The following is a 21,491-nucleotide window of genomic DNA, read 5'->3' on the forward strand; positions in this document are numbered from 1 at the left end:
TAAAATGATTGTTATGCCTTATACTGCTTCTTTTGACTTACCTAACAGATTAGGTTATTAGCATAATGGATTAGACCAAAGTTTCTATTTTAATCCATGAGATAACTAATGTAATTGATTAAAGTGACATCATACCTTGTTTTGATTCTTTTCACATTTTCTAATACATTAGACTATCTGCATAAGAGATTATGTCTAAGTTTTTGTTTTAATTGATTATGCTACTCATATAATCGATTATAACAGATAATTTTGTCTTGTTTTTGTTTTCTATTATGGTTCTTTTAATAGATTAGACTACTTATATAATCGATTAATACTACTAGAACTATATAATGTTGAATTTAAGCCTATTTCATTTGACAACTCATGATCTACACATCTAACACACATTTGTTATTGTTTTAAACATTTGTTTACCAATTATGCTGTGCAAAAATAATTAGAACATTTTCTACTCATCATCAACCACTCATCATCAAAATAGAGTATAATGCTTCCCCTTTCAACAATTCTAAAATAGAATTGGAAGAAAAACTCAAATAAGGCTTTTAATATGATTAACATTTTTTTATATGTTTAATTTTAGTCTTTTACGATATTTGTACAGGAATGGAAAGAGGTTTGAAGCAATCTTGGTTTATAAATTGTATATCTGAATTTTAGCGTATGGAAAAGTTATTTATTTAATTGCTTTAGAAGTACTAAAAAAAGTGTATCCAAAGAAATCGTGAATGTGAAAGGTGTGTGTGGCTTTGATTGGATGATGGGATTGTATTGATGGTTATAAGATGATAGTTTTTGTTTTTTACTTAACTAGGAAAATATTAGAATTTCTTTATAGTTTTTGTTTTTTACTAAGTAGGAAAATGTTAAAATTTCTCAAGAGTTTAATTGAGAAAACACACGGTAGATTTAATATTAAATAAATAATTAGTATACATATATTAAAGGTTATATTTTTTTTAAATATGTTTTTAGTTTCAATTAAGATGTAAAATTAAATTTTGTTTCTGTTTAAAGTTTAAAATTATTTGGCTCCCAAGTTTTAAAAATAAATTAATGTAATGACATTTAGGATTATTGATATGAAAAAATGACGTTGTGAAATATGTATTTACGTATTGATGTATGTATTCACATTAATACGTGATTCATTAATAATGTAGTTTGTCATATTAATAAATATTTAATATTGTTTGATTATAAAGTCTAATAAATTTTGATGATTAAAATTTTTATAAAAGAATGAAATACAATTTTTGAGTAAAAATTTTTAGTCTCATAAATCCATTATTTTGACATATGTTATGATATATATAGTTTTCAAAGCAATCAATATGATAAATTTAGTTACACTTTAACGAAAAAATAATATTATATGAAAAGTTATTTTATAATCAATTAACAAAATCATTTGTACCATTTTACTCTAGGTAAAAATATATCTATTAACATTTATAAATATAAACAAATAAATATATATATATATATATATATATATATTAAAAAAGTAAAATGTTTCTAATTTTTAAAAAATTAAATATTTTTTTATTTTTTATTTTGATGTGAAATTGGATTTGATCATATTCAAAACATTAAACTATTTTTATTGTCAAATATGATATATGATATAATGAATGTAATCTTCATAATCAAATAACATTAAAGATACGTTGATATAAAGATTGTCTTGTGTGTTACGTGTTGACGGAGATACACACATGTCAATATGTAAACACACCCATAACAATAATGTTTGCTACGTTAATATATCTTTAACATTGTTTAATAATGATGGTTATACCTATTTATTTTTACAAATTGTAAGTCAAATAATATCAAAATTTGTAACAAGAATAAAGTGTAATTTTATTTCATAATTTAAAAAATAAAAACATATTTAATCTAATTATTTTTAATATAATAAATTTTTAATTTTTTCTTGTATATCAGTTTTTTCTATTTTTATTTAATATAGAACTTGAATTAATTCCAACTATAGAATATTATTTAGAGAAATATTTTACTTTTTCCTAAATAGGAGATAAATACGCATTTTCATACTTATAATTATTTTAAATAATTAAACTACTTTTAATTTATTTAATATTTTATTTTAAAATTTATATAACTATAATTTTATTATTATTATGATTAGACAAGAGAAGGTGAACATTTCTTTTGTCAAAACTTGTTTAAGAGTCTTAATCTGTTTGATGCAGTAATGTGGATGGAGACATCAGATTACCTCTCCTGATCACATTGTTTCTCTTCAGTTTTTTTTAATAGCAGAAATAAATACATTTCATGCAAACAATTGAATTGTCCCTGCTCATATAAAAAAAAAGAGAAAATATTCATTGTTTCCATAACAAGAGAAGTTTTTATATTCTATTAGTGAAAAGATTTTTATATTTGTTGAGTTATTTAATTGTAAATGTAAGTCTTAATGAAAAAATTGAATATCATAAGAATGAAAATTTATAAATATATTATCTTAAGATTTTGAATTACAAATAATATTAATTTTTTATATGTAAATTAGACTTATCTGTATTTTATTCTTCTGATCTTTCTTAGAAACCATGAGTAATATAAAAAACAAATGTTTATGATGGTAGATTCAGAAAAGTCTTAAAGACTCATATTAAAAAAAATATATTATTGGGTTATCTAAATATATGTTTTTAAAATGTTTTTTGTTTGAAATAAATTAAATTTTGGATTACAACGACGTGTAATTGAACTCATGACTAATCCCCAAAAAGTCCATAAGAATGAAAAATATGCATATAGAATACTAAATACATGCAAAGCCATTCTATGCTTGAAGTATGTAACTTCCTTTATCCATTATCAAAATTTATATGGTTTGACGTTTCGAACTGAGGTGATGAGACTACGTTCACATGTTTTCTTTTTTGCGTGATTTACAAAAAAAAAAATAGGTTTATAGTTATTTTCGGTAAAAATAAAATTTTGCATAAATTATTGTAGAGTTTATTGTTAATATGGATCATCCAATCTGGTCTGGTTTTGCCTATTACGGGTTAACTATTTAGTGAATGAGTTTAACATAACTTATTTATTAATAAGTTTAAACAGTTTGAATCTAATTTGATCTATTACAAATTGGCTCACTATATTATTTAATTACAAGTATTTTTTTATCAATTCTAAAAAATATTAATTTTTCTCTAATTGAAATCTAAATAAAGTTCAATTCAAATGATGTGAATAATATAATTTTAAATTATAAATTCAATAGGTTAGAAAACCAACTCGACGTAATCTAAAAAGATAACAAATTTTATAATATAATAATATAACTTCAAAAAATTGAATGGGTTTGTAAGTCAATTTGATTTATCATACGCCCGAATGAACCACGTCTTTAGTGAATCAAACTCAAAATTAAAATATATCAAAATTTCAATTTTTCTAAACTTAACCCAATTTAAATTCGCGATAGCTCATATTGACACACAAGTTTTAAATCTGTTTTGACCATTATTAATTGAAGCTCATGAAAGTGAATATATATTAAAATTAATTAACACTTTGTCTGAATCATATTAAATTTCTAAATGTATTTTTTCTTAATTGAAGCTCTAAATATTCTTATAATTTTTTCATTATCATTGACGCTCTAAATATTCTTATAAATTTTTCATTATCATTTCGTTTGTAAAAATATATAATATAGTGAATCTGTGAATTATATTCTCATGAAAAAACATTATTTTAAAATTAAATCATTAATTATATTTATATTTATTTTTTAGAGTTTTAAAAGGTAGAACATAATATTATATGTATTACCCAACAAAGAGTACATTAAGTATGAATAAATTTCATACTCTTCAGCACATGCACTTCAACAATCTTCTGATGCAATGGATGAGAGCTGTCCATTTTGTTCTCATACCCTGCATGTCTCTATCAACATTAATGAAGACCATGCCATTCAAATGCAACAACCAATCATGCACCTCAAATTTTCCAACTTATAATAAATAATTTTTGAATTAAAAGAACGGGTTTTAGTTACAACGTTTTCCATGGAAGTAGTTAGGTGTGTCATGCAAAAGTACCATCATGCCCATCTTTTCATTCAAATAATCCCATCCCTTATAGGAGGAATAAATGAGTAAAAACTAAAAACTTATATTGTGTAAATCACTAAAATATTTAAAAATACATATCTGTCAACAAACTAAATTTATGAAGTTGATGGATATTTTATAACAATAGCATAATTTTTCAAAAAGCTATATAATATTCTAGTGGCCTGTTTGAGTATTTATGTAAACATTTACAATACAAGAAAAAAAGAAAAACACCGAATAAATATTTTCATACACTAATTTAGTAATTTGTAGGATACTCTCATTATCTTACATGTAAATTAGTTTTAATTTCTGAACAAATTTTAATAACTTCAAGGAAAAATAGTTTCCACATAATTAAATAAAGGATACTATGTTACAAAAGACATTTTTTTTTTGTCATGAACATGTTGCTGTAGAGATTGGTTGCTTATTAAATTATTGATTGCGATTAATAAACCTTAAGATGACTTATTTTCATAACTAAGACTCAATATACTTATACTATACTTATATATTGAAGTAATTATTTTTAGATCTACATTCATTCACAACATAACACAATAACATATAAAACAACATTCACATTTATATAATTCATAAGTTAATCCTACATTTAAGTTAAAATTTCAAAGTAAAAGTAGAAAATCATCATCGACAATGGGAATTCATTATTCTCTTTTCTTTCATGTAATTCACATAATAACATCATTTAATCATATTTTTCAAATAAATGTTTAGTACACAACTCAGATTCTATTTGACTTAATATATATAATCATTACTCAATCCTTTTATCAACATTCTAACAAATTAACTTTCATATTCTATTTCTAACTTGCAAACTCCATTTAACAAGAAATAGCTTTAATTACTAAAATCAATAAGATGTATTTCTTTAACTACAAACCTCTAATTGAAAATCTCAACCATCATAATAAAGAATTATTTCAAGAATTATCTATCAAAATTTATTAATTTTATTGAGATAGCTCTGAAACAAAAACAAGGTAGTGCCCAAGACCCACCCTTGCTGCCCAACATTGAATCTCTAAGTGCTCACTATAAGTGAGCACCTAGTGCAACTAGGGTATCGTCCAACACCTTGAACCTTTGGAGCTCACTGTTAAGTTAATGCCTAACCGTCTCAGAGTTACACCCGAAGCCCTAAACCATTACGTACACATCAATTATAAATATAACACATCATTGACTTCAACAAATACAAAACAACTAAGAATTCATTCAATCAAAACACTCTCAAAAGTCCCAAAACAAATTAGAACTTGAACAAAATAAAAATAATAAGCTTCTCTTATATGGAGTAAAATCATTTACTCAAATGATGCTCCTAAAGTTATAATTCTTACATGATACACTAATTGTGCAAAGAAGACCCTTGTCAAAGATCATAACACATCCTCATGATGTCAAAATAAACATGAATTTATTTTGAACTTCATATTAGTGAATAAGATATTCACATACAACATCAAAACAATACACTAAATCATAAAGGAACAAGAATTAAACTTACTTTATCATGAATTCTAGTCGTTTGGATGTATAAAACTCTTTATAAGAATATCTTTTATGGCTTCAAACACACGAAGGATATCATAGATACAGAGAAAAGATGAAAAGAAATTTTAGAAAAAAGTTGTAGAGAAATGATTTTTTATAAAATGAAATTTTATTAATAAAAATTCTATAGATAATATAATTATATATAATATAATGCTTTAAATAATAAAATAATTGAGTATTATATTTTAAAATCACTGTTATTCTTTATTATTTTTTTATCTGTACATTATTTTGTTTATTATATTTAAATAAAATAATTAAATATATTATTTATTATAAATTAAATCAAAATTATACTATAACAAAAAAAATTATATAAAATCAAACATTCTAAATACTTAGTATTTAATTATATACGAATGGTGAATACTTCTTTATTTAATTTGCTTAGTGTTGAATATAATAAAAACTATGTAGGAGATTAATCTCTCTTGTGTTGAATATATACATGGTCTTCTATTTATAATAGAAGAAATATGGGTTAAGCCCAAAATACAAATAAGAAATAATAACAATAAAGATAAAAAATAAATATAAAATAAAGATAATATATCTAACACTCTCCCCTCAAGTTGGTGCATACAAAATGTATGTACCAAACTTGTTACAAATATAATTAATTATCGGTCCCCGTAAAGACTAAGTGAAAATATTTGCTAACTAATCACTTGAATTGACGAACTCAGTCTTGATATCTTTATATACAATCTTCTCTCGAATGAAATGATAGTCAATTTCAATGTGTTCGATCCTTTCATGAAAGACAAGATTAAAACTAATATGAAGAGCATCCTGATTATGACATCTCCAAATTGTAACTCTCTAAGCAATTACTTAAGCTAAACAAGCTCACAAGTGGTTGAGGTCATAACTCTATATTCTGCTTCTGCACTAGATCTTGCCACAACATTTTGTTTCTTGCTTTTCCAAGAGATCAAGTTACTATCAATGGAGACACAATATCTGGATGTAGATCTTCTATCAAAAGGAGATCCTACTCAATCAACATCAGAATAACAAACGACTCTTGTATGGTTACTAGAACCATATAACTACCATTTTCCAAGAGATCTTTTAATGTACCTTAATATACGAATAACTGCATTTCAATGATATTCACACGGAGAATTAAGGAATTGACTTACCACACTAACTGCAAAAGAAATGTCAGGATGAGCAACTGTAAGATAATTCAATTTTCCAACTAGTCTTCTATATTTCTCGGGATCTGACATAGGCTCCCCTTGTTTTGGTAGAAGTTTGGTATTAGGATCCATGGGTGTGTCCACATGTTTTGAATTCATCAACCTAGTTTCCTCCAAAATATCCAATGCATATTTCCTTTGAGATATAACAATACCATCATTGGATTGTGCCACCTCAATACCCAAGAAATATCTAAGTTTGCCAAGATTTTTGGTTTGAAAATGGTTGCAAAGATGTTGTTTCATCTAAGAGATGCCATGACTATCATTACGTGTAGGAACAATGTCATCAACATATACTATCAAGTAGACAAATCCAACACTTGAGTGATAGCAAAAGACTGAATGATCTACCTCGCACGGAGTCATACCAAATTGTTGAGCAACATTACTAAATTTTCCAAACCAGGCCCTAGGAGATTGTTTTAGGCTATATAAGGATTTACGAAGACGACATACAACCCAGAAGACTCCCCCTGAATAACAAATCCTGGAGGTTGCTCCATATAAATCTCTTCTTGCAAATCTCCGTTAAGGAATGTATTTTAAACAAATAGATGACATCTTTGCCACTAGAGAAAAAAGTATCACCATAATCCAACCCAAAAATTTATGTGTAACCTTTGGCCATAAGACGAGCTTTGAGGCGATCGATAGTTCTATCATAACCAACTTTGATAGTGAAAACCCACCTGCAACCAACAACAAATTTTGTAGACGATAATGAGACAAACTCCCAAGTTCCACTACTCTAAAGAGCACTTAGTTCATCTAGCATGGATAACAATTTTTGGGATACACACAAGAAATAGACGAAAGACAAGTATAAAAGGTGAAGACAGTCTATGATAACTTAAAGCAATATAATGTGGAGAGGGATTACTAGTAGAACATATACCTTTTCGAAAATTGGAATGGTAGACTCAATTGTCAGAACCAGAGGAGACAAGGTAGTTGGCACTTGAATTAAGTCACTTGGTGGTTGTTGAGAAACACCTGGTGAACTAGGCACAATTGGAGGAGCACAAACAACAAGAATATTGATAGTATTAGAATGAGACATATCAGAAGAAGAATGATCGTTAAAATAAAAGGAATATTCATTGAAGGTGATGGGATGTTATTCTTACTACATGTTATCTCATTAACTGCATGTGTGGTAGGCCCATAACCCACAGGTCCCAAGATCGAAACCTGACTCTAATACCATTTTAAGAAGTGAACTTTAAGCCTAACTCAACCCCACAAAACCGACTTGTAATATGAGGTTTGCACCTACTTATATACTATAAATTGATCTTATCTCTAGACAATGTAGGGCTTTCAACACACCCCCTCACGTCGAGGTATATACATCTCGAGCGTGAAACTAAACATTAATGGGTGATCCGATAACGGGTGAAACAATATGTCACACAAATTCTAACCAGACTCTAATACCATGTTGAACATAGTAAAAACTATGTATGAGATTAATCTCCCTTGTGTTGAATATACACATAGGTCATCTATTTATAATAGAAAAAATATGAATTAAAAACCCAAAATAATAATAAACTAACTAAAGATAAAAGATAAATATAAAATAAAGATAATATATTAATGGTAAATACTTGTTACAGTTTAATTTGCTTAAGAGTATATCTTCAATTAATTTATTTAATATACTCTGCTTTATTTTACTTCTTTATTTTCGTGTATATATATATATATATATTATATTATATGAATAATAGAGTACACATTTTTATTCTTTTAATACTATATATAAAATATTTTGGGAACATCATATTTTTTATTTATTTAGAATGGAAAGTGATCTTAAATTATATCATCTAGTGGATTGTGAATATTTCGATATATTTTTTTAAAATTCTACTAATCTAATCCTCTTTTCTACACCAATAATATTGTTTTAATTTTCTTTGGCTAGGAATTTTTTGTCTATGATTATGATGAAGACAGAAACCTAACAGAATAGCAACTTATGTTGTCACGTGCCTTTGGGGACAGTTTCCTATTTAGGTAAAACAATACTCACTTTTTTCCTTTAATTTTTCTTGTCATTGATAAAAAAAGAATGGAAAGTTTGTTCCACTTATTGATCCTATTAATTCACAAAACCATTGAAATAAAATGGTGATTAAAAAGCAATTTAATGGATCAGAACCAACGATAAAAGAGAGTCAAGTTAATACATTGATTAAGAATAAATTATATAATTTGGTATATATAATTTCACACACACACACACACACACACACATATATATATATATATATATATATATATATATATATATATATATATATATATATATATATATATATATATATATATATATATATATTAAAATATGTTGATTAAAATAATTAATTAAATCGGTATATTTTATAAAAAAATACTAAAAATTCTACCTTATAGTCACAGAGTAAAGAAAATTTGAAAAGGAGATAAAAGATAATTTCAAAACTATTTGGTGTGTATGAATGTTGAGTTCGATTCAAGTATAATAGAAAGAAAAAACATCTATTATAGTTTTTGAGTTAAACATAGATTTTAAAAATAATTTGAAATTTTCAATTGAAATATAAATCTATTTTTAGATTATCTTCTTCATTTGTAAAAGTTATATTTTAATTTATCCTTTGTACATTTTATTATGTGATGTTGTCACTTTTAAAATATCATAACAACTTTGTTTGATGAAGAATATTTTCTCTATTGTAATACTTTCTACTTAATTTATATATATATAAAAGTTTTTTTTTAAGATAAACGAAATTATTTATTCTTATAATTTAGAGACGTGTGAGTCTCCAAGGAATTTGTTGTTGGTTCTAAAGGGACACATGCCCTTCATTGAAAGGGAGATTCAAACATTAAATGGGTTTTAGTTAAACTTAAATTTTGAACTGTTACAACTAAAATACAAACAAGCTTTTGGACAATTAAAAAAATACAAATTAAAGTTATTTCATTTTTTTCATTGGATGTTTTATGTATGGAAATACCATTTAGCCCTCATTTTAATTTAAAAATCCATAAAGGGTAAACATGTAATTTTCGTGTAATTTATTTATTTTTAGATCTAAAGAAATACATTTGCTTTTAGTGTAGATTTGTTTAAAACGTTAAAGTTTCTTTGTTTCAGCGTAGAAGACAATGCTAGAAAACCACGTGCGCCTATCACCTTGCTGATGTGATTATTTTCACAGTATAAGCAGCCAGTGATTTATTTATTTATTATAATAATCATTCAAAAAGTATAGTTAAAATGATTTTTAATTATCTAATAATTCTAAATTTTGTATACGAAAATAAAAATAAATATTCAGACAAAAATTCTAAAATTTAAATAGTTTTTTATTTTAATTTTAAACCACATATAATCCATGCGTGCTAGTGGACAAGTGGGTGACACAACTTGTATTTGTCTGCATTATTAATGATAAAAATGTATTATATAATTGAAAGTCAGATGTTTTATTTCTTATCTTATGATTTTAAGAATAAACATAATCATCAAAATCGACATAATACTTTTATAGGGTTAAATATGTTTTTCGTCCTTTAAGTATCACACGATTTTGGGTTTAGTTCTTATTCGAAACTTTGATGATTTTTAGTCTTCATAATTATAAAACTCTTAATATTAGTCCTTAAAATTGGACGGCGTTGACTTTTAGTAGATGTGGCAAACGGCGACGTCACGTCTTATGCCAGCTTGCCTCTTCACTCTTTGTCACGTTGCTTGTGTTGTTTGTCTTCTCCGGCAGAGCAGAGCCTCCATCGGACCAATCGCCGTGACGGACCTTCCGCTCAGTCCAAGGCGTCGCCGGCGACACCAATCGCCACCGGGACCATTGCCGGCCGCGACGTCGATTTCTCCCTCCTTGCCTTTTCTCCGCGCGCAAGAGAAGCTCTCTCGTTCCTCCGCCAATCGCCGCCTGAGAGAGCCCAGCCTCCGCGAGCCACAAAACAGTAAATAAAATGTCCTGACTCTCAAAGCAGAGAAATCCTTAATCTATGCAGCAAAAAAAAAGGTTGAACACAGAAATTTAAAACTGCAAACACTGAGAAAATAGGCAGAAAAGCAAAAATTTGAACCCTCCCCCTACACTTGAATTACACATTGTCCTCAATGTGCAAAGGGAGTAAACCAGAAGTGAAAAACAGAACTAAAACTAGTGCTAAATTTGAGATCAAAATTTAAAAACAGTAAAGAAAAGCTACAAATGAAAACAGTGTATGAAATGGAATGTATATATGAACTGGTGCAAATTGGTGGTAGAACTGGACTACTAAAGCTAAATCTAAAACACAATTGAAAACAGTAAATGTTAAAAGGAAAAAAATCAACGCTCAGCAATAAAACCAGCAACCGTAAAATGAAAATGAACGGTGGTTAGCAAAAGAAATAAAAAATGCAATGCATGTAAACTGAACAACAGTGACAGCAGAAAAGGAAAGAAATTATGAATGGTTATTGAAATTAAAATGCAATGGAAATGCAAAACTAAAACTGGCTTTAACTAAAATACAATGATAAAACATAAAATGGAGTGAAAGATGCAATGACTGAAACTGTGAAATGCAAAAGTAAACTTGAAGATGCTAAGCTAAACTAAACTAATGCAAAAGGAAAATAATCAATGCAGTGACTCACCTAAAACTAAAAACAGTTTGGCCTAACTCAAATTGACCACAAGCCAGTTTATTCTCTTTATTTTGATATAATATATAACTCACCTTTTTTACTGTTCATGGTGTTATTCTCTGTCGGGCAGCCAAGCCAGCATGGTAATACACTGTTTTGATCTTGCATTTCTCATTTAAAAATTTAGAGACCTCAACACATTCACTTTTTGAAAGGCAGTAAACAATTCCACACTGATTCCTGAAGCGATCAATTAGTAGCTATCCGAGCTTCTTTAGTGGTTCCTTTGTCTTGCCAATTACTTCATACTTCAAATTTGGTCCGTCAAAGCTTCTTTCAAGAACGAGTGCACGGGGAATTCTTAGAGCATTTAATATGTCCTGAAAAATAAAAATTATTTAAAGGTGAAAAAGGAGCGAAAAAACTCAATAAATGCTCATCACAGTGACTTGATACTCTGACCGGTTGTTGAGGATGGCGTCGGCGGTGACCATCCTGGTTTGTGGCTCGCGGAAGCTGGGCTCTCTCAGGCGGCGATTGGCGGAGGAACGAGAGAGCTTCTCTCTCGCGCGCGGAGAAAAGGCAAGGGGGGAGAAATCAACGCCGCAGCTGGCAATGGTCCCGGTGGCGATTCGTGTCGCCGACGACGCCTTGGATTGAGCGGAAGGTCCGACACGGCGACTGGTTCGATGGAGGCTCTGCTCTGCCGGAGAAGACGAACGACACAAGCAACGCGACAGAGAGTGAAGAGGCAAGCTGTCATAAGATGTGGCCTTTCTGTTTGCCACATCTACTAAAAGTTAACGCCGTCCAATTTTAAGGACTAATATTAAGAGTTTTAAAACTATGAGGACTAAAAACCATCAAAGTTTCGAGTAGGGACTAAACCAAAAATCGTGTGATACTTAAGGCCTTGTTCTTTTGAGTGGATTTGAGGGAGTGGATTTGAAGATAAATTTTTTTATCGTTTATTTGAGTGAATTTGGAGGTAAATGAGAGTGAATTTGAAAATAATTTTTTTTAATTTGTCACGTCAATACAATTCTATACTAATTCTCACAAATTTTATTTCCAAATTCACTCTCTTTTACCTCCAAATTCACTCAAATAAACGACAAAAAAAATTATCTTCAAATCCTCTCAAATCCCCTCAAATCCACTCCCTCAAATCTACTCAAAAGAACAAGGCCTAAGAGACGAGAAACATATTTAACCCTACTTTTATATTTGAACATATACTACAATGTCGTATGCTTACACATCGATTTTTAAATACAAACTCTTTTCAAAGGTTAAAAATGGACAACATGAGAATAAAATAAAACGTTGTTGGTAGTATAATATAGTTTACTTTTTCAAGAACTCTAAATACAAAAAAAATATATATACACAGTCAATTGATTAAAGATTACTTTAAACATTAATGTTAAAATTGTTAATGTAAATATCAACAACCTGATATATATGAAAAATCAGCAAATTAAATATTTTTCTACAAACATTTTTAAGAAACTAATCAATGAAAAATAAAATATTTTTCAATTAAAATTAACTTGTACATAAAGTAGCTTATATAAAACTTTTGAGCTAAATTTAAAAAAGAAATATTTTTTAACTTATTTATAAAATATAAATTTTTCAAGACAATTTTCCCTTTTTTATATTTTAAAATTATTAAGCAGACCTATCATTTAATTATTGTATGATTGTATTTATTTGTCTTTTAGTAGAATATAATTTATTTCTTGAAAATTCAATTCAATAAAATGATGAAATTGATTTGGTACCACATTTCTCAAGAGAAGTGAGAGAGATTGGTAGTTGTTGCACCAGATCCCTCCTCAGTGACCATCATTGGTTCACTACTTCAACACCAAAGTCCATTCACTCCCTTCACCTACCAGCAAGCTGATAAATACCCTTTCTCTTTCATACTATTTATTCCATCACTTCTCAATTTTCTTCCTTATATACTACTTCGTCTCCTCTTCTCCCTTCGCACGCCCATTTTCCTCATCACTTCACTCATCATTCAAATCATGGATTTCCTGCAATCTCCAGAAAATCAGATACTTCTCGGTGTGGCCGTGGCCGTAGTGGCTGTGGGGATTGGTGCTGTCTTTCTCTTTTCATCTAAGAAGCGCAAAGGTTTCACCTTTTTCAGCTTCATGTTCTCCCCATTTGGAATTTGTGCTTTCTCTTTTGATTTATTCATAAGGGTCTTCTTTGTCTTAGTTCTACAAGTGAGAGAAGATCCGAAATGTTTTTTTTTAATGAAATTTGATGTGTACGAGGTGGTTCTAGTTTTTCAAAAGATGTTATTTCATTTTCTAAGAAAGGTCAATAGTGTTGGGGGAGAAAACCACTTACTCAAAGCATATTGCAAGGGATGGGAATAAGAAGAGAAAACAAGAGTCATTGAATTTTTTGCCGTATTCTGATCTTATATTACAGTTAACTCCTTACTAACTTTCTGTTATTAGATTTTGCAATCTGAATTATTCATGACCATCTCCCTTAATTCATACTTCTCAATGATACAACTTTTTACTAAGAGCTACAGCGTTTTCAATCTTCAGTGGTTTGGTCAGGAGATCTGTTATTTGATCTTCTGTCTTTCAATCGACCAGTTCCCGTTATTCACTTGGTCTCTCAAGTAATGCAATCTTGTCTCTGTGTTTGCTCCTTCCTTGTGCTACTGAATTTTTGGCTTGGGGAAGTGCTAAAATATTGTCAACAGCAAGTTTCATTGGTTCTTCCATTTCCAAGTTCATGTGCTCGAGTAAGGTTTGAAGCCACACAGCCTGGCATGCCCCTGGTGATGCAACAATATATTCTGCCTCACACGACGAAAGAGCTACGACTGAATGTTTTTTTTGTTGAACACCATGATAAGGCAGTGTTTCATAGCTGAAAAACATAGCCACCTGTACTCTTCCTATCATCTTTGTCTCACACCAATCTGAGTATGTGGAATTCTACATTCTGCTAGAGTTTTAGCTTGATTACAGTTATGCATATTGAAATTGAATCTCTTCACTACGTCACATGCACACCTTATTTTTTTGATGAAGAAACAATCCCTTACTAATATATAGAGATTCCAGGCCCAAAAAATACGAGTTTCCCTAATCTATCATCTTAATCTCTTGTTTCATTTTCCTTTTGAATTCTACAATCTCTTGCTTGTACCCATTATTCCATTCACATAGATTTCGTACTCGTTTTTGCACTCCACAAAGCCTTTTTCAGATAAGAATGAATCAATTCTCCTATTCCATGTCTGGAAATTGATCCATCTGGACTCACCTAGATTTTGTAGATCCATTTCACTGGTATAGGCTTTTTTGTGTGGAGGTACCAAATCCCCTGTATTGTTCTTCTCAATCGACTTCAATTCCACTATCGTAGAAACTACACATTTTCTGTTCTTTAATGGCTTCTTCAAAGTTAATTGGTTTAGCAACTCTCCTTCACTTGTTAATGCATTATCTGAGAACCTTTCAAAATCAGGCAATCACCATAGTGGCACCCTATTTCTCTGTGGTCTCACAAAAGATTGTTTTTGTCCAGAGTGTTGATCACACTTCTCTACACCATCCTCGTCTTGTTGACCAAGATTAAAGTCCGATCCTCTCCAAATTGGATCGGATTATATTATTATGACTTCCTTTTCTCTTCAGTTATATGCTTAAAGCAAGAAGACTCAAATACCATTAAATGATCATCTTCCCGTCCTCACTTCTAGAGTTGTTCACTTCAATCTCCTTGTTGCACTTCTATTCAAGATGTAAATCATAGCTTCTTACCTAAAATTATTTGGCAATAACTTTCTATTCAGCAAAGCCGTCACCATGTTCATCACAGTTATGTTCCTCCTTTCAGTTACTGCATTGTGTTGGGGTGTATATGGAACTATTACCCCATCAAAAATACCCCATTGATCACATACCTCTCGAAATTCTATTGAGTTATATTCACCACCTCCATTTGTCCTTAGTATCTTTATTTTCTTTCCACATTGCTTCTCTACCATGACCTACCTGACCTTTATATGTAGGATTAATTTCGCTTTTCTGTATGTTTGATATAAGGAACTCTTATAAATTAATGAATGCTCTAAGAGATGAATCACTCTCCTAAGCATATTTCCCATACTTCTATCTCAAGCAGTGTGCCTACCAGCCCTACACCGCTTCAGTTTGTGTATTATTGGTTGGAGAGTGCTCATTGAGTTTGTGTAGTAAGTTCAGTATGATTTTCGTTGGAATGGATCTGATGTGTAATATTTTGGGTTTATTTTCTGTTCATGCACCTTGTTGTTGCATGTTTTTCCCTACGTTAGTTTTGGCTGGTTGTTTTTCTGATCAGTGAGTATATGTTGGCCTCTTATTCTGGCAGAATTTTCATGTCAAAAGTATGTCTCATGTGTTTGGGGTTTTCTATCTATTTTTTTGTTGTAATGCTTTAGCACACGATTTTTTTTATATTAACTTTTTTGGAATCATAAGGAAAACTTTCAGCTTTTTACCTGTTATTAGTCAACCTTGCTCTGAGTTTAGGTTTATTACACGCTGGTTGCTCTTGTGGTTATTCTATATTTCTGTTCCAAAAGTAGAGTTTCTGTTTGGATTGATTGTGTTTCCTTTTAGTGACTTAGGGGTTGTTCAGCAGAATTATACGGTCATGATTCAGGAGTCCATCACTAATTACATAAATGGGTGACCATGCTGTGTCTGATAGAGTTGGCAGTGGTATTTTCTGATTGAGTTGGCCAAAAAATTGTACTTTCCTCTTCACTGAGTCCATTGTTCTTGGAAAATAGAATTTCTCATTACATGGAGTCATGTTTACGCTTCAGAAAGTGAAATATCTTAAATAAATCTTTGACTATGAATTTAAGTTATACTAAAGCTTGGTGGCAGCCTGAAATAATGTAAAACTAAATGCACTTAACCTTTGGACATGCTAAATTTGGTTATACTATATACTTAAAAGTGTTAATTCATGTCTTTCACATGCTTATAGGTTGCTTGGATCCGGAGAACTTTAAACAGTTCAAACTTGTTAAGCGGTCACAGCTGAGCCATAATGTTGCAAAGTTCACATTTGCCCTCCCAACACCTACATCTGTTTTGGGTCTTCCAATTGGGCAACACATAAGTTGCAGGTTCTGTTGTCTGGTTTTTTTATTTTTTTTGTATATTTTCCTTGTTACTGATTAGTTCAACTTGTATTTGTGTTTAATTCAGTATCTGCACAATTTGTTCTCTAAATACTTGCTGAGAATAGCTATTGCAATTGCATCATTACTTCGATAATTAATATTTATGGCGAAACTCTTTCCTTTTTTAGTTTTTTATCAATGTTTGTTGACACATTATGAACAAACAACTTTTGAAACAGGGGTAAAGATGCACAAGGTGAAGAGGTTATCAAACCGTATACCCCTACTACTTTGGATTCTGATGTTGGACATTTTGAACTAGTTATTAAGGTATATTCAGAATCCATTCTTCATCCTTATGCTTTTCCTAACTCTCTATTATTTTTCTTTCTCTCCCTTGACTAATTGGTTTTCTGTCTGAAATATGCATTATTAGATGTACCCACAAGGTAGGATGTCTCACCATTTCCGTGAGTTGCGAGTTGGTGACTTCCTTGCTGTGAGAGGACCCAAGGTAAATCTTTCTTCTACCATTTAAGAGGGACGGACTATTTTGGTTTGAGAAAACTCTCTGGTTTGTTTTCACAAATATTTTTCTTCCGCCACTTCCATACTTTATTCTCCCACCCCCATATTATAATAATGACCTATGTGCCCTTGTTATAATATATCTGGAATATTCTAGATCATGTAATCTGGAATAATATTTTTGACTAATCCAGAACAGTATTTTGGATTGTATAATCTAGAACAATATTTCTGACTATGTAATACTGGATTACATAACGTGGAATATAGTTCTAAATTATATAATACGAAATATACTTGGGATAATTCCGGATTGCATAATCCGAAAATGTCCCAAATTACATGTTCTTAAATATGTTTCGAATTGATTGAGGTGTTATAATGGGACAGGTTAGTCACTTTATATATTATGGGGTGAAGGAAGCAACACCCTTTCACAAATAAGTACAAAATCAAAGGCCTTTTCTCACTAAGTAAGGTCAGTTAAATGGATCACTTGACATAATTCAGCTTTGTTAGAGACTAAAATCTTCGGAGATATTATTTACCAGGAGACCCCTCTTAGCAACTTCCTTAAAAGTGGGATCACTAATACGTAGTAATTAAAATAATGCTACCTTGTTTCCTGTTTTCAAGGATTTCATTTCGCCATTTTGTGTACAGATATTTGAAAATCGGAAACAAAATGAGAACTAGGTGATATTTCTGTAGTTATTTATTGGTGAAAATAGGTAATGAATACAGAAAACGTTTTGTCCAGCCAAACAAGTCCTTTTTTTGTTGCATTTTGTTAACAATATGTTGCCACACTGTTCAAATATAATAAAATGAATAAAAAATGGGGAAAATAATTTGTTAAAATAGAAAATATTTTACCATTATTTAAATTTTTCTGTACTGTAAAGTTATGATGTCCATATTGTGTGTTCATATATAATAAAAATATATTTGAAAAGTATTTTCTTGATATTAGGTGAAATAAATTGAAAAATTAACTTCTTTTAGATTAAGGTGATGAAATAAAAAAAAAACAAACTGAAAGCAAGTTTGCTTCAATTTGATTTACTTTATTATTTTAAATTTTATTTATATATTACAAGGGACTATGCATATGTTTAGTCTTTGAAAATATTTTAAAAATATTATATGACTGCCCCAACAACTTTAGTTGTAATTGTAAACTTGCAATGAATATTTGATAGTGACATACATGGTTTTGGCTAGTCTTTAATTTTTCATGTCTATTTCTTAGATCCAAGTGATTTTTGTAGGCTCTGCATAGATAATCCCTTTGATTTAGCAATTTTGTAGGCTCTTCTTCTCATTTTCCATTTGTGTTAAGCAAATTTTCATTTCCCTCTTTTTTTACTTAGTTGTATGCATTTCCATATTCACCATATTCATAATGTCTGCTACAAAATGAAAGACTTGTTATTTAGATAGTTGGACTTTAACATTATTGCTTCCAGGGACGTTTTAAATATCAACCTGGTGAGGTCAGGGCATTTGGTATGCTTGCTGGAGGGTCGGGAATCACCCCAATGTTCCAAGTATGTCATTAACACACTGGTCTTTTGTTCATCATTAAGAGGAAATTCCTATCACACAGTTCTGTGTAACTAATTTGTTTGTTTCTTGTGGCTGAAGGTTGCTAGAGCTATATTAGAAAACCCTAATGACAAGACCAAAGTACATCTTATCTACGCCAATGTTACATATGAGGATATTCTTTTGAAGGTAATTAACATTTGTCCTTTCATTTCGTATATGACATTGCTCATTTAATTTGAGAATATGTGATTAATGCATTGCTTCGCGGCGGCTATAAGTTCTAGGACATTATGTTGAATGAAAGTGCAATTTTTGTTCATTAAATAACTGTTGGAACGTCCCACATCGACTAGAGATAAGGCTAATTTAGAGTATATAAGTGGGTGCAAACCTCACTTTATAAGTTAGTTTTGTGGGATCGAGTTAGGCTTAAAATCCATTTCTTAACATGGTATCAGAGCCCGATTATAGCCTATCCTAATGATAATATACCTCAGCGTGAGAGGAGTGTGTGCCAATTTAGAGTATATAAGTGAGGGTGCAAACTTCACCTTACAAGCCGGTTTTGTGGAGTTGAGTTAGGCTTAAAGTTCACTTCTTAACAATAACAAACTTTGATTCCATATATAGAAAAATTCCATATTGTTTTCTATTTTTGATGTTTTGAATAGGAAACAGTGAAAGACAAACTTTGATTGTTGACACTGTTTTCTACCTAAAACTTTGAAAACAAAGGACAAAACAAAATCAAGGTGACATTTTTATGGTTAAAATTGAAAAAACAACTAATGAAATAAGACAACGTTTTGTTAAGTAAACAGACAGTTAGTGTTCCATACATTTTTCGCGCACAGGAGCAAGCATTATACTCATGGAAGGAGCTTTTGAGTGCCTTCCAATACTGTAGAAATCTATAAATTTTTATAGAGTGAAAGAATTGAACAACTGCTTTCCTGCACAGCATATATTTACTTTTCTCAGCTGTTATTTCTTTCTGTCAATGCATCATAGACTAAGTTTTTACCACAAATTTCTCTCACCGGCAATCCCATGATATTGAAACTTGTCAACAATGAAAGTCCACTTATTTGTATGTACAGGAAGAACTTGATGGTCTTGCTTCTAACTATCCAGATCAATTCAAAGTATACTACGTCTTAAATCAGGTTAGTTCTCATGGCACATGGAACTATAATTTGCTTATCTATTTCATTTGTTGCTTTTGCTTTGTTTCTTGGAAGGACCATGCAAAATCTTGGTCTTGATGGCATCGAATAACAAAGTGCCAGGAAGATTATAAAAATGCAGTTCTTCAAGATTTTGTTTATAAATTTACAGCAAGGACAAAACTTCATCGGACTTGTGGAATAAATTAGTGGAACTTGACCATTATCTTTATCTCTTTTTCTTCATCCATAACCTAAACCTATAATTCTTAACAGCTATATCTAATGGTTATTTGTTTTGATGTTGTGTCCTTGAATTATGTTATGTAATCTGCCTAGCCCCCGGAGGTTTGGGATGGTGGTGTTGGATTTGTGACTAAGGAGATGATTCAAGCACATTGCCCTGCTCCAGCCCCTGATGTTAAGGTAAATTGTTTCACTGTTTCACATATTACTGCAAAAAGGTGTTACCATGTTTTCTTTGCTAATCATCACGTGAAAAGGAAGATAACTGATTAATCATGTCTCTTGCGGATTTTCAGATCCTGAGATGTGGGCCACCACCTATGAACAAGGCCATGGCTGCAAACCTTGATGCTCTTGAATATGCTTCTGAGATGCAGTTCCAGTTCTGATTCTTCATTGGGGTGATTAACATTGCATGCATTTCATGGCCTTGGCCATTGAAAACCTTAGAACAACAATTTGTTTTATTTTTCCTGGCTATGAATATGTGAAGAATCCAACATTGCATTTAGCACAGAAATTCAGAGTTGAAGTCTGAAATAATTGATTCTGTATGAAATGAGATTGATAATATTACCCTGTTCTAGAGTTGCAATTTATAAATTAGACTTATTAGTTTTGACTAAAATTTTTATCACTTTGGCATATTTTTCAGACAGATGCAAAGATCTTGAGTTAAAATCAGTCTTCAATTTTTAGACAAGATTGAAGGTACTAATTCATGGGAATGGATAAAAACATGTTATATATATATATATATATATATATATATATATATATATATATATATATATATATATATATATATATATATATATAATGCTTGTTTGTACCATTAATTTTTCATATAGTAATAATTTTTTCTTTTTAGTATGTAAAAAAATAAAGGTTAAACCCCTTTAGAAGTCTCTATTTTTATGGGTTTTTTCCAGTTAGATCTTCGTCTGATTGGTTTTACTAATTTAGTTCTTAAAAGTGAAAAATTGACTTAATTGGATCCCCTGCCGTTAAATTGGCTTAACGGAGTTGAGTTTTTAATGACTTGGAATGTTGATATGGATCATTTTTTAAATGTGGCATTGAGAGAGCTTTATACGTGGAATATATAATTAAAAAAAATTCTAAGAATTGAAACCCAAGGTTCATTGTCTTCAACCTTACCAATCTAACAACAGGCGTTGACAATGCAACACTCTTTTGATTCCACAATTATTCTTGTGGACCTGCGATTCTCGCAATTATGGCCATCGTGCAACTCTATTCCCTAAC

At 30.1% G+C, this 21,491-nt stretch overlaps 1 protein-coding gene across 1 annotated transcript; it reads left to right on the plus strand.

Moving 5' to 3' along the window:
• The first annotated feature begins 13,366 nt into the window (after positions 1 to 13,366).
• On the plus strand, positions 13,367 to 20,850 carry LOC108329408 (NADH--cytochrome b5 reductase 1). The gene is made up of 9 exons (XM_017563594.2): positions 13,367 to 13,712; positions 16,593 to 16,734; positions 16,971 to 17,061; positions 17,168 to 17,245; positions 18,729 to 18,809; positions 18,907 to 18,996; positions 19,911 to 19,976; positions 20,316 to 20,402; positions 20,519 to 20,850. Exons 1-9 carry the CDS (start codon positions 13,604 to 13,606, stop codon positions 20,609 to 20,611), a joined length of 837 nt encoding a protein of 278 aa, XP_017419083.1. The 5' UTR covers positions 13,367 to 13,603; the 3' UTR covers positions 20,612 to 20,850.
• The last annotated feature ends 641 nt before the right edge of the window (positions 20,851 to 21,491 follow it).

The sequence above is a fragment of the Vigna angularis genome, chromosome 2 (assembly GCF_016808095.1).
Source record: "Vigna angularis cultivar LongXiaoDou No.4 chromosome 2, ASM1680809v1, whole genome shotgun sequence".
Classification (NCBI taxonomy): Eukaryota; Viridiplantae; Streptophyta; class Magnoliopsida; order Fabales; family Fabaceae; genus Vigna; species Vigna angularis.

What these genes read in the sequence shown, in the direction of transcription:
- LOC108329408 (XM_017563594.2), top strand. Translation starts at nt 13,604, where the DNA reads ATGGATTTCCTGCAATCTCCAGAAAATCAGATACTTCTCGGTGTGGCC. An exon ending in TTCATCTAAGAAGCGCAAAG is followed by an intron (nt 13,713 to 16,592) that starts GTTTCACCTTTT and finishes ACATGCTTATAG; the next exon opens with GTTGCTTGGATCCGGAGAAC. An exon ending in GAATCACCCCAATGTTCCAA is followed by an intron (nt 18,810 to 18,906) that starts GTATGTCATTAA and finishes TTGTGGCTGAAG; the next exon opens with GTTGCTAGAGCTATATTAGA.